At 40.5% G+C, this 14,104-nt stretch overlaps 1 protein-coding gene across 14 annotated transcripts in view; it reads left to right on the plus strand.

The window, feature by feature from the left end:
• Nucleotides 1–12,686, plus strand: part of AMN1 (antagonist of mitotic exit network 1 homolog) — an 81,441-nt gene extending 68,755 nt beyond the window's left edge. For all 14 annotated transcript variants that reach the window (XM_081591647.1, XM_081591635.1, XM_081591634.1 and 11 more), the window contains one exon: nt 10,993–12,686. In XM_081591647.1, coding sequence (XP_081447773.1) covers nt 10,993–11,066 — 74 coding nt within the window. In that variant the 3' untranslated portion in view covers nt 11,067–12,686. The remainder of the gene's footprint in view (nt 1–10,992) is intronic.
• Nucleotides 12,687–14,104: the final 1,418 nt, after the last annotated feature.

Consider the following 14,104-nt stretch of genomic DNA (forward strand, 5'->3'; position numbering starts at 1 on the left):
AGGGACTAGACCTGATAAACAGAGTGCCTGATGAACTATGGACAGAGGTTCGTGACATTGTACAGGAGACAGGGATCAAGAAAATCCCCATGGAAAAGAAATGCAAAAAAGCAAAATGGCTGTCTGAGGAGGCCTTACAGATAGCTGGGAAGAGAAGAGAAGCGAAAAGCAAAGGAGAAAAGGAAAGATATTCTCATCTGAATGCAGAGTTCCAAAGAATACCAAGGAGAGATAAGAAAGCCTTCCTCAGCGATCAGTGCAAACAAATAGAGGAAAACAACAGATTGGGAAAGACTAGAGACCTCTTCAAGAAAATTAGAGATACCAAAGGAACATTTCATGCAAAGATAGGCTCGATAAAGGACAGAAATGGTATGGACCTAACAGAAGCAGAAGATATTAAGAAGAGGTGGCAAGAATACACAGAAGAACTGTACAAAAAAGATCTTCACCACCCAGATAATCACGATGGTGTGATCACTCACCTAGAGCCAGACATCCTGGAATGTGAAGTCAAGTGGGCCTTAGAAAGCATCACTACGAACAAAGCTAGTGGAGGTGATGGAATTCCAGTTGAGCTATTTCAAATCCTCAAAGGTGATGCTGTGAAAGTGCTGCACTCGATATGCCAGCAAATTTGGAAAACTCAGCAGTGGCCACAGGACTGGAAAAGGTCAGTTTTCGTTCCAATCCCAAAGAAAGGCAATGCCAAAGAATGCTCAAACTACCGCACAATTGCACTCATCTCACATGCTAGCAAAGTAATGCTCAAAATTCTCCAAGCCAGGCGTCAGCAATACGTGAACCGTGAACTTCCAGATGTTCAAGCTGGTTTTAGAAAAGGCAGAGGAACCAGAGATCAAATTGCCAATATCCGCTGGATCATCGAAAAAGCAAGAGAGTTCCAGAAAAACATCTATTTCTGCTTTATTGACTATGCCAAAGCCTTTGACTGTGTGGATCACAATAAACTGTGGAAAATTCTGAAAGAGATGGGAATACCAGACCATCTGACCTGCCTCTTGAGAAACCTGTATGCAGGTCAGGAAGCAACAGTTAGAACTGGACATGGAACAACAGACTGGTTCCAAATAGGAAAAGGAGTACGTCAAGGCTGTATATTGTCCCCCTGCTTATTTAACTTATATGCAGAGTACATCATGAGAAACGCTCGGCTGGAAGAAACACAAGCTGGATTCAAGATTGCCGGGAGAAATATCAATAACCTCAGATATGCGGATGACACCACCCTTATGGCAGAAAGCAAAAGAGGAACTAAGGAGCCTCTTGATGAAGGTGAAGGAGGAGAGTGAAAAAGTTGGCTTAAAGCTCAACGTTCAGAAAACTAAGATCATGGCATCTGGTCCCATCACTCCATGGGAAATAGATGGGGAAACAGTGGAAACAGTGTCAGACTTTACTTTTTTGGGCTCCAGAATCACTGCTGATGGTGACTGCAGCCATGAAATTAAAAGACGCTTACTCCTTGGAAGGAAGGTTATGGCCAACCTAGATAGCATGTTTAAAAGCAGAGACATTACTTTGCCAACAAAAGTCCGTCTAGTCAAGGCTATGGTTTTTCCAGTGGTCATGTATGGGTGTGAGAGTTGGACGGTGAAGAAAGCTGAGCGCCGCAGAATTGATGCTTTTGATCTGTGGTGTTGGAGAAGACTCTTGAGAGTCCCTTGGACTGCAAGGAGATCCAATCAATCCATCCTAAAAGAGATCAATCCTGGGTGTTCACTGGAAGGTTTGATGTTGAAGCTGAAGCTCCAATACTTTGGCTACCTCATGCGAAGGGTTGACTCATTGGAAAAGACCCTAATGCTGGGTAGGATTGGGGGCGGGAGGAAAAGGGGACGACAGAGGATGAGATGGTTGGATGGCATCACCGACTCGATGAACATGGGTTTGGGTAGACTCCGGGAGTTGGTGATGGACAGGGGGGCCTGGCTTGCTGCAATTCATGGGGTCGCAGAGAGTCGGACACGACTGAGGGACTGAACTGAACTGAACTTTCATGTTCATCAAGAGGCACTATAGTTCCTCTTCATTTTCTGACATTAAAGTGGTATCATCTGCATATCTGAGATTTTTGATATTTCCCCCAGCAAGCTTGATTCCAGCATTTCACATGAGGTACTTTGCACAGAAGTTAAATAAGCAAGGAGACAATATACAACCTCGGCATACCACTTTCCCAATTTTTAACCAGTCAGTTATTCAATATCAATTCTAACTGTGGCTTCTTGACTCATACAGGTTTCTCAGGAGGCAGGTAATGTGAGTTGGTATTCCAATGTCTTTAAGAATTTTCCACATTTTATTGTGATCCACACAACCAAAGACTTGAGCATAGTCAATGAAGCAGAAGTAGATGTCTTTTCTGGAATTCCCTTGTTTTCTCCATGATCCAACAAATGTTGCCAACTTGATCTCTGGTTCCCCTGCCTTTTGTAAACCCAGCTTGTATATCTAATAATTCTCAGTTCATGTACTGCTGAAGCCTAGCTTGATGGATTTAGAGCATAACCTTGCTAGGATGTGAAATGAGTGCAATTTTATGGTAGTTTGAACATTCTTTGGCATTGCCCTTCTTTGATATTGGAATGAAAATTGACCTGTTCCAATTTCTGTGGCCCCTGCTGATTTTTCCAAACTTGCTGACATATTCAGCACAGCGCTTTAACAGCATCATCTTTTAGGATTTTAAATAGTTCAGCTGGAATTCCATCACTTCCACTATCTTTGTTCATATTAATAGTAATGCTTCCTAGTGAAAGTTGCTCAGTTGTGTCTGACTCTTTGCAACTCCATAGACTCCATGGACTATAGAGTCCATGGAATTCTCCAGGCCAGAATACTGGAGTAGGTAGCCTTTCCCTTCTCTGAGGATCTTCCCAACCCAGGGATTGAAGGCAGGTTTCCCACATTGCAGGTGGATCCTTTACCAGCTGAGCCACAGGGAAGCCCAAGAATACTGGAGTGGGTAGCCTATCCCTTCTCCAGCCAATTGTCCCAACCCAGGAATCAAACCAGGGTTTCCTGCATTGCAGGCGGATTCTTTACCAGCTGAGCTACCAGGGAAGCCCTCTAAAGGTTTGGCCTGCTTTAATTTAAGGTTCCAGTTCTCACATAATCCAGTGAATACATCCCGTTCACTAGCTAATGAGCAATAGGGTGAATATTCCCATCTAGGAATAAAAACTTCATCAACCTTAATCTCTTTTTTTCTTAAAGAGTGGCATTTTGTCTCACAAATCCTGTTCACAACACCAATTAATGTTTTGCCGAAAGTTTTCACTTTCATCTCAGGTTCAAAGGATTTGTTAACAAAATAAGCCACTCGTTATATACAAATAAATAATACAGATATTTATTAGAGAACTATCTACCTTACTTTCAATATACTAACATTAAAAGAAAAGAGAAATAAAAAGAGCAGAGAGTACATCACCAAATTGGGTTTTGACCAACATCCAGACTTAAACAGTGCTGGAAAGTCCCGTGTCACAGCACATCTGGAGTCCCAACTGGGAAAGGGTCCCAGGCAGCACGTCTGCTCCATGGGTGAGACTTCCAGTGCTTCCTAATGCCCACTTGATTTCACACTCCAGAATGTCTGGCTCTAGCTGAGTGACCACACCATTGTGGTTATCTGGGTCTTTAAGACCTTTCTTGTATAGTTTTTCTGTGTATTCTTGCCACCTCTTCTTAATCTCTTCTGCTTCTGTTAGGTCCTTACCATTTCTGTCCTTTACTGTGCCCATCCTTGCATGAAATATTCCCTTGATATCTCCAGTTTTCTTGAAGAGATCTCTAGTCTTTCTCATTGTATTGTTTTCCTCTATTTCTTTGCATTATTCATTTAAGAAGGCCTTCTTAATTCTTCCTTGCTATTCTCTGGAACTCTGCATTCAGTTGGGTATATTTTTCCCTTTCTTCCTTACCTTTCACTTCTCTTCTTTCCTCAGCTATTTGTAAAGCCTCCTCAACCAACCACTTTGCTTTCTTGCATTTCTTTTCCTTTGGGATGGTTTTGGTCACTGCCTCCTGGTCAGTGTTACAAACTTCTGTCCATAGTTCTTCAGGCAATCTATCTGTCACCTCACTGTGTAAGGGATTTGATTTGGGTCAGACCTGAATGGCCTAGTGGTTTTCCCTACTTTCTTCAATTTAAGCATGAATTTTTCAATAAGGAGCTCATGATATGAGCCACAATCAGCTCTAGGTCTTGTTTTTACTGACTGTATAGAGTTTTTTCATCTGTGGCTGCGAAGAACGTAATCAATTTGATTTCAGTATTGAGCACCTGGTAATGTCCATGTACAGACTCATCTCTTGTGTTGTTGGAAAAGGGTGTTTGCTATGATCAGTGTGTTTTCTTGACAAAACTCTGTTAGCTTCTGTCCTGCTTCATTTTGTACTCCAAGGCCAAACTTGCCTGTTATTCCAGGTATCTCTTGACTTCCTACTTTTGTATTCCAATCCCCAAGGATGAAAAGGACATCTTTTTTGGTGTTAGTTCTAGAAGGTATTGTAGGTCTTCATAGAACTGGTCAACTTCAGTTTCTTCAGCATCAGTGTTTGAGCATAGACTTGGATTACTCTGATGTTGAATGGTTTGCCTTGGAAATGAACCAATATCTTTCTGTCATTTTTGAGGATGCATCCAGGTACTGCATTGTGGACTCTTTTATTAACTGTGAGAGCTACTCCACTTCTTCTAAGGGAGTCTTGCCCACAGTAGTAGACATTATAGTCATCTGAATTAAATTTGCCCATTCCCATCCATTTTAGTTCACTGATTCCTAAGATGTCAGTGTTCACTCTTGCCATCTCCTTCTTGTCCACATCTAATTTACCTTGATTCATGGACCTTACATTCTGGGTTCTTATGCAACATTGTTTTTCACATTGTCAGACTTTACTTTCACCACCAGATGCATCCACAGGTGAGTGCTGTTTCCACTTTGGCCCAGCCGCTTCATTCTTCTGGAGCTGTTCGTAATTGCCCTCCACTCTTCCCCAGTAGCATATTGGACACCTTCCTACTGGGAGGCGCTCATCTTCTGGTGTCATATCTTTTTGCCTTTTCATACTGTCCATCGGGCTCTCCAGGCAAGAATATTGGAATGGGTTGCCAACCCCTCCTCCTGTGGACCATGTTTTGTCAGAACTCTTCAGTATGACCCATCTGTTGGGTGGCCCTGCATGGCATGGCTCATAGATTCAATGAGTTATGCAAGCCCCTGCCCAACAACAAGGCTGTGATCCATGAAGGGGTTCATTGTCTGTCACCTTGCCAATTCATGTCATAGGATGCCTTTTCCAATGTAAAATATATGATGTTTTCACCTCAGTTTTCATGAATTTTCAATATATCCAAGTGTCCTTTATGATATGATTAATTATAATAATATGTACACCAACATAATATCAACTTTTCAATAGAAAAGAAAAACTACTATCATAAGTACACATATCAATTATTAGTTGAATCTTACTTTCAGAATTGTTAAAAAAATTTTTGATGTTGGCAAATATACATAAAATTTACTGTTTTAACCATTTTTAGGGTACAATTCAGTGGATTTAAGTACATTCACATCATTGTGCAGCCATCACCATTAACTATCCCCAGAACTTTTTCATCATCCCAAATAGAAACTCTTTACCCTTTAAACAATAACTCCCCATAATCCTTTCCCCCAGCCTCTGACAACCTCTGTTCTATCTTCTGTCTTTATGAATTTGCCATTATAATCAGATTTTTTAATGTGAAAATTCATGTGTCCTGTCACCACAGCAAGACTGTCCATGAAGGGGAAAACAGTGTACTACATTAATTAATTCCCAAATGTTAAGCTAACCTTACATTCCTAAGATAAATCCCAGCTGATCATGTCATATAATCCTTTTTCTGTGTTGCTAGATTTGGTTTGCTCTTGTCTTGTTGAGGATCTTTGAATACATATTCATAAGAAATACTGACCTGTTGTTCTTCTTCTCTGTGTGTGTAATGTCTTTGTCTGGCTTTTGTGGGAAGGCAATACTGTCCTCATAGAATAAACTGGAAAGTGTTCCTCCCTCTCCTATTATAGTTGAGGTATAAACTTCTATACATAGTTTTCTTATAGTTGCTGTCTTCATCCATCCTTTTACTTTCAACCTATTTGAAATCTGCCATTAATCTAGATTTCCTGTAATAATAGACTTCCTCTGAAATAACCAATGATATTTTTAAAACAATGAAAACTCCATTTATTATATTTTTAGGGACTTAACAAAATTACCTGCCAGTGTAAACATTGATTTCACAACTATAATTTCTTGCTTCCAAACACTCTATGGTTCTCTTTATGTACTAAATCTGAATGTTTGACTTATTTTTGTTTTACTTAAAATAAAATCTAGTAACCGTATGTTGGGCCCTCTTTTTTTCCTTGTTGTTGCTGTTTAGTCATCTCCGACTCAGCAACCCCATGGACTGCAGCACGCCAGTCTTCCCTGTCCTTCACTATCTCCCAGAATTTGCTCAGACTCATGTACATTGAGTCGGTGATGCCATCCAACCATCTCATCCTCTGTTGCCCCCTTCTCCTCCTGCCCTCAATCTTTCCCAGCATCAAGGTCTTTTCCAGTGAGTCAGCTCTTTGCATCAAATGACCAAAGTATTAGAGCTTCAGCTTCAGCATCAGTCCTTCCAATGAATATTCAGGGTTGCTTTCCTTTAGGAATGACTGGTTTGATCTCCTTGCAGTCCAAGGGACTCTCACGAGTATTTTCCAGCACCATAATTTGAAAGCATCAATTCTTCAGCACTCAGCTTTCTTCTTTATGATCCAACTCTTACATCCATACGTGACTACTGGAAAAACCATAGCTTTGACTGTACGGACCTTTGTTGGCAAAGTGATGTCTCTGCTTTTTAATATGCTGTCTAGGTTTCTCATAGCTTTTCTTCCAAGGAGCAAGTGTCTTTTCATTTTGTGGCTGTAGTCACCATCTTCAGTGATTTTGGAGCCCCAAAAAATAAAGTCAGCCACTGTTTCCATTTTCCCCCCTTCTGCTTGCCATGAAGTGATGGGACCAGATGCCATGGTCTTAGTTTTTTCAATGTTAAATTTCAAGCTAGCTTTTTCACTCTCCTCTTTCACCTTCATCAAGAGGCTCTTTAGTTCCTCTTCGCTTTCTGCCACTAGGGTGGTGTCATCTGCATATCTGAGGTTACTGATATTTCTCCCGGCAGTCTTGATTCCAGCTTGTGCTTCATCCAGCCCAGCATTTTGCATATGTACTCTGCATATAAGTTAAATAAACATGGTGACAGTATACAGCCTTGACGTACTCCTTTACCAATTTTGAACCAGTCCGTATCTGGTTCTAACTGCTGCTTCTTGACCCACATACACATTTCCCAGGAGGCACGTAAGGTGGTCTGGTATTCCCATCTCTTTGAGAATTTTGCACAGCTTGCTGTGATCCACACAGTCAAAGGCTTTAGCATAGTCTCTTTAAGTCTGAGAACCACTAAGACTAGGTTAGAGATATGTTATACATACAACATAGATTTTTAACTGCTTTACAATGTTTTGTTGGTTTCTGCCAAACATCCAATCAACCAGCCATAGGTATACATATGTCCCCTCCTCTTAAACCTCCCTCACTCCTCCCACCGTATCCCACTCCTCTGGGTTGTCACAGAGCACTGCTTGAGCTACCTATGTCATACAGCAAATTCCCACTGGCTATCTATTTTACATATGGTAATGTATGTTTCAATGCTACTCTCTCAATTTGTCCCACCTTCTCCTTCCCCCGCTGTGTCCACAAGTCTATTCTCTATGTCTGTGTCTCTATTGCTGCCCTGCAAATAGGTTCATCAGTATCATTTTTCTAGATTCCATATATATGTGATAATACACAATATTTGTTTTTCTGACTTACTTACTGACTCTAGGTTCATCGACCTCACTAGAAATGACCAAATTCATTCCTTTTTATAGCTGAAACTCCTGAATAATTTTTTAAAATAATTAATTTATTTTAATTGGAGGCTAATTACTTTATAATATTATAGTGGTTTTTGCCGAACATTGACATGAATCAGCCATGGGTGTACATGTGTCCCCCATCCTGAACCCCCCTCCCACATCCCTCCCCATCCCACCCCTCAGGGTTGTCCCAGTGCACCAGCTTTGAGTGCCCTGTTCCATGCATCGAACTTGGACTGGTCATCTATTTATGGCTGTATATTGTCACCCTGCTTATTCAACTTATATGCAGAGTACATCATGAGAAACGCTGGGCTGGAGGAAGCACAAGCTGGAATCAAGATTGCCGGGAGAAATATCAATAACCTCATATATGCAGATGACACCACCCTTATGGCAGAAAGTGAAGAAGAACTAAAAAAGCCTCTTGATGAAAGTGAAAGAGGAGAGTGAAAAAGTTGGCTTAAAGCTCAACGTTCAGAAAACTAAGATCATGGCATCCGGTCCCATCACTTCATGGCAAATAGATGGGGAAACAGTGGAAACAGTGGCTGACTTTATTTTTGGGGGCTCCAAAATCACTGTAGATGGTGACTGCAGCCATGAAATTAAAAGACACTTACTCCTTGGAAGGAAAGTTATGACCAACCTAGACAGCATATTAAAAAGCAGAGACATTACTTTGCCAACAAAGGTCCGTCTAGTCAAGGCTATGGTTTTTTCAGTGGTCAGGTATGGATGTGAGAGTTGGACTATTAAGAAAGCTGAGCACCAAAGAATTGATGCTTTTGAAATGTGGTGCTGGAGAAGACTCTGAGAGTCCCTTGGACTGCAAGGAGATCCAAACAGTCCATCCTAAAGGAGATCAGTCCTGGGTGTTCATTGGAAGGACTGATGTTGAAGCTGAAGCTCCAATACTTTGGCCAGCTGATGTGAAGAGCTGACTCATTGGAAAAGACCCTGATGCTGGGAAAGATTGAGGGCAAGAGGAGAAGGGGACAATAGAGGATGAGATGGCTGGATGGCATCACCGACTCGATGGTCATGGGTTTGGGTGGACTCAGGGAGTTGGTGATGGACAGGGAGGCCTGGCATGCTGCGGTTCATGGGGTCGCAAAGAGTCGGACACGACTGAGCAACTGAACTGAACTGAACTGAACTGACTATACATGTTTCAATGCTATTCTCTCAAATTATCACACCCTTGCCTTCTCCCACAGAGTCCAAAAGTTTGTTCTTTATATCTGTGTCTCTTTTGCTTCTTGCATATAGGGTCATTGTTACCATCTTTCTAAATTCCACATATATGCATTAATATACTGTATTGGTGTTTTCCTTTCTGACTTACTTCATTGTACAATAGGCTCCAGTTTCATCCATCTCAGTAGAACTGATTCAAATGTGTGCCTTTTAATAGCTGAGTAATATTCCATTGTGTATATGCACCACAGCTTTCTTATCCATTCATCTGCTGATGGATATCTAGGTTTCTTCCATGTCCTAGCTATTGTAAATAGTAGTGCGATGAACATTGACCCCGGTGTTCTCTTGGGGAGACCCTAACGTGTCTCTTTCAATTCTGATTTCTTTGTTGTGTATGCCCAGCAGTGGGATTGCTGGGTCATATGGCAGTTGTATTTCCAGTTTTTTAAGGAATCTCCACACTATTCTCCATAGTGGCTATACTACTTTGCATTCCCACCAGCAGTGTAAGAGGATTCCCTTTTCTCCAGATCCTCTTCAGCATTTATCCTGAATAATTTTTAAAGTAATAAAATTTTAGCAGTATTTTTGCATTAGAAGATATTATAAAACTGACTTTGTAAACGTAAACCATATTAAAATCACTGCTATATACTGTGAATAACTGAAAACCATCTAAATGTCTAGTCATATATATTGGTTAAATTATAAGGAATTCATATAATAGTTATCTATTTAAAATCGTGTTTTATAAGTATATGACATGGAACATATTCAACAATAGGTTAAGTTGTCCTGTTCTAGTAACTACTCTCTCCTCTAACTTTTTTCAGCATGTTGCAGCTTCTCAAGGTGTTTTACCATACCTGCTGGCTTTCTTTAATCATGCTTTCTTTAATCACTCCTTTGTAAATGGTCATTTCATTAACCGCTGTTCAAACATGCTACTTTAGTTCGTCATCTAATTCTTGGCAGGACCCTGAGAAAGTTTAACCCTGTAACTCTCTGTTTAGTGTAATTAAGATAAAATTACAGGACTTCTCTGGTGGTCTAGTGGATAGGAATCCAGCTGCCAAAGCAGGGGACATGGTTCGAACCCTGGTCAGGGAAGATCCCAGATGCTGCAGAGCAACTAAGCCTGTGTACCACATCTACTGAGCCCATGCTCTAGACCCTGTGAGCCGCAACTACTGAGCCCTTGTGCCTAGAGCCTGTGCTATACAAGAGAAGCTACCACAAGGAGAAGCTTGCTCACTGCAAAGAAGAGTAGCCCCCACTCACCACAATGAGAGAAAGCCCCTGAGCAACAATGAAGACCCAGCACAGCCAAAAAAAAAACGATGTGATTACCGAGAAAACAAGAAATGCCTGTTTTTTCAAAGTATTAACTATGTTTACTGCAGCTGTTAAGTCTCTCAGTCATGTCCGACTCTTTGCAACCCCACAGACTGTAACCCACCAGGCTCCTCTGTCGATGGAATTTTTCAGGCAAGAATACTGGAGTCTATTGCCATGCCCTCCTCTAGGAGATCTGCCCAGCCTAGGGATCAAACTCAGGTCTCCTACATTGCAGGCATATTCTTTACCATCTGAACTACCAGCAGGGAAGTCCAATAATAGTGATGGCTACCATTAATTAAATGTATTTTTAGTTTATACTATGCTTTGTATATCATCTAAGTCTTTTAACCCTATGAGGTATAATAGTCATCATCCCCAGTTTATACATGAGGATACATTCAATATCTTTGATTACTGTGAATTAATATATTGTCATTGTTTTCTTTTGTAGATCATTCACGAGAAGTCTTGGAGCAATTAGTAGGCCCGAACAAACTAAAGCAAGTGACGTGGACTGTGTATTGATGCTCACTGAAGCTTATCAAATCTATGATCTTCATACTACTTTCCCTGGAAACAATTGTCTCAGAGATTGGCTTTCCAATAGTATGATTTATGCTTTGAAGTTAACCTGGCTCTTAAACATTTTAATAGTGCTTTTATTTCTATATATAAGTTCGTTGATGAGTGAGTGTTCTTGAAATGGCAATTATAGCATGCCCTCTGATATATTGGGGGAGGGTATTGTGTTTTTTTTTATATTGGGGGAGGGTCTTGTTTTTTTTTTAAATAAGAAAGTTTTAAGTTACCTGTTTCCCCTGGAAATTTCATTCTCCTAACTAGATATTTGAGCTGCTATAAGAGATGTTTATCACTGTGGATAAACAGGAGAGTTCTAAGTTATTTCTAAAAGCATAGTTACCTTCCTAGCTATTTTCTGGCTACTGCCTTCCAAAGTATTTAAATGTCCACTGGCCAAAAAGCAAAGCTGAATATCAGGCCTGTATATTCTTCACAAAAATTATTATTTCAATGAAACAAAGAAATGTGATAGTTTAATGTCATAATCTCGGATATCATATACCTTAGCCATTTAGCATATGAGTGATACTGAGGCCTTTGCCCGGCCACTTATTACATTGATTTTTATGGCTACTTTCCCCCAATACATGTTATTTATCTACAAACTTTCCTCCTTAAAAACTGCACTCAAGAATGTGTAAGAATGAGTGAATACGAAATAGCATCACAGAGGTTGTATCCTGAAGCTCTATTCGTTTCACATCGTAAAATAAACAGCACAGGTCTTAGTTTTCAAATGAAATGTATTACTATCTATAATCACAAAATTCTCTGAAATATACTGTGCTTAGACTACTCCCAAATTCACTATATTCCCTGTGCCAAAAGCCTTTGTCAGTGGGACCTTCTTAAAGACTTCCTATTTTAACTGTGATACAGTGAATAACAGGGAAAGTATGGTATGGTAGATTTCTTGGACATATGTAGAGGGACAGGTTTACATATTCAACTCTACTTGTCCTTACTATTAACTACTTTATAAATGTGCTATGTTTATAGTGTATAGTGTACAATATAGTGTATTGCAACTGCAAAGGTGGTACATGTGTGTATGTATAAAATGGGTAAGGCCTATTCCATCTATGAAATTTCTCTAAAGACAATTTCAGTAAGATTTAATACTGAACACCTAACCAAGTCACTACCGTTTTCCCCTTTTGAAGAAACTAGTTTCAAGATCTAAAGTGTCAGGTTTTTAAGGTCTATAAAGGATTTATCATCCTAAAGCAGCTTGTGGCTTGATCTTTTTCTTATATCACTGGTTGTATCAGCTATTTTTCAGCACCCTGCTTAAAAGTCTGGTCTCCCATCCCTATCCTACCTATAACTGTCACCCTTACCTGTCATTCTGAACTCTATTTTTCCCCTCTCCATCTTTTACCATCTGACATCTTATTTTTTATCTGTCTGCCCACCCTAGTATATAAGCTTCATGAAGACAGACATTATTTCTCTTTTTTCACTGCTGTATCTCCAGTACCTAGAACAGTGTCTGGTATATAATAAGCACCCAAATATTTGTTGAATAAATAGACAAGAAAATAAATAAAAGTAATACCCATACTTCAAGTTTCTGGTCTGTGACATGTACAGAGATTGGAAGTCATCACTCTTGTCCCCACAAAAGCTGAACAGACTGAAAATCACGAAGCAGTACAGCACTGTTTGAAAGTAGAGTTGTATTAGTTGTAGATGTACACTGCAAACTGTAAACTCTAGGGCAACCGGTAAAATAAATTTTAGTAAATATGACTGATGTCCTAAGGGAGGGGAGATGAAACCATATAAAATGCTCAATTACACCAGAAAAGGGGGCTTCTTTGGTGGCTCAGTGGTAAAGAATCCGCCTGCCAATGCAGGAGAGACATGAGCTCGATCTCTGGTCTGGAAAGATCTCACATGCCATGGAGCAGCTAAGCCAGTGCGCCTCAACTATTGAGTCTGTGCTCAGGAGTCCAAGAGCCGCAACTACGGAAGCCCACACACCCTTGAGCCCATGCTCCACAAGAAGAGAAGTCATGGCAATAAGGAGACCACACACCACAACTAGAGAAAGCCTAAGCAGCAACAAAGCCCCAGCCCAGCCAAAAAACAAAAAAAGATAAAGGAGAATTCTCCAGTGGTTCAGTGGCTAAGGACTCTGCACTTTCACTGACAAGAGCCTAGGTTCTATTCCTGGTGCAGGAACTAAGATCCCACAAGACTTGCAATGCAGCCCCACTCCCACCCCCACGCCACAAAAAAAGATAAAATCAGAAAAAGGAGAAAAAGTAGAACACAAAAAAGAAAGAACAAAGGCAAGGAATAGGGAACAGCTATAAGGATGGTAGAAATTAATCCAACTAGATCAATAATGTCTTTAAATGTTTAAATGTGAACAATCTATTTGTTAAAAGATATATTTATTTAAGGTTTTGGCTGTGGTGGGTCTTTGTTGCTGCGTGCAGACTTTTCTCTAGCTGTGATGAGTGGGGGCTACTCTGATTCGGTGCTCAGGCTTCTCTTGTTGCAGAGCACAGGCTCTAGGCACTTGAGCTTCAGTAGTTGCAGCAAGTGTGCTCTAGAGCTCAGGCTTAGTGTTGCATCACACAAATTTAGTTGCTCTGCAGCATGTGCATTCTTCCCAGAGCTGGGATCGAACCAGTTTTTCCTGCATTGGCAGGATCTCTGAAGAAGATTTAGCTCCAGGACCAGGGACCAGGCTTGATCACTCAAGAGCTTTAGTGTAGCAAAGTTTTATTCAAGTATAAGAGGGGACAGAGGAAGCTTCTAACATAGACATCACAAGGGGAATGGACAGCACCCCACTCACTAGTCTTAGCAAGGGAGCTATATACTTTTTAATTGGTTATAACAATAAATCAAAAGAATGTCTCAAGGTTACAAAGATCTTACTAGCTCCACTCCCACAATTTACATTTTAAGATGACAGTTCAGTTCAGTTGCTCAGTCCTGTCCAACTCTTTGTGATCCCATGGACT

This window comes from Giraffa tippelskirchi, chromosome 4 (assembly GCF_054371585.1).
Source record: "Giraffa tippelskirchi isolate mGirTip1 chromosome 4, T2T-mGirTip1v1.2.pri, whole genome shotgun sequence".
Classification (NCBI taxonomy): Eukaryota; Metazoa; Chordata; class Mammalia; order Artiodactyla; family Giraffidae; genus Giraffa; species Giraffa tippelskirchi.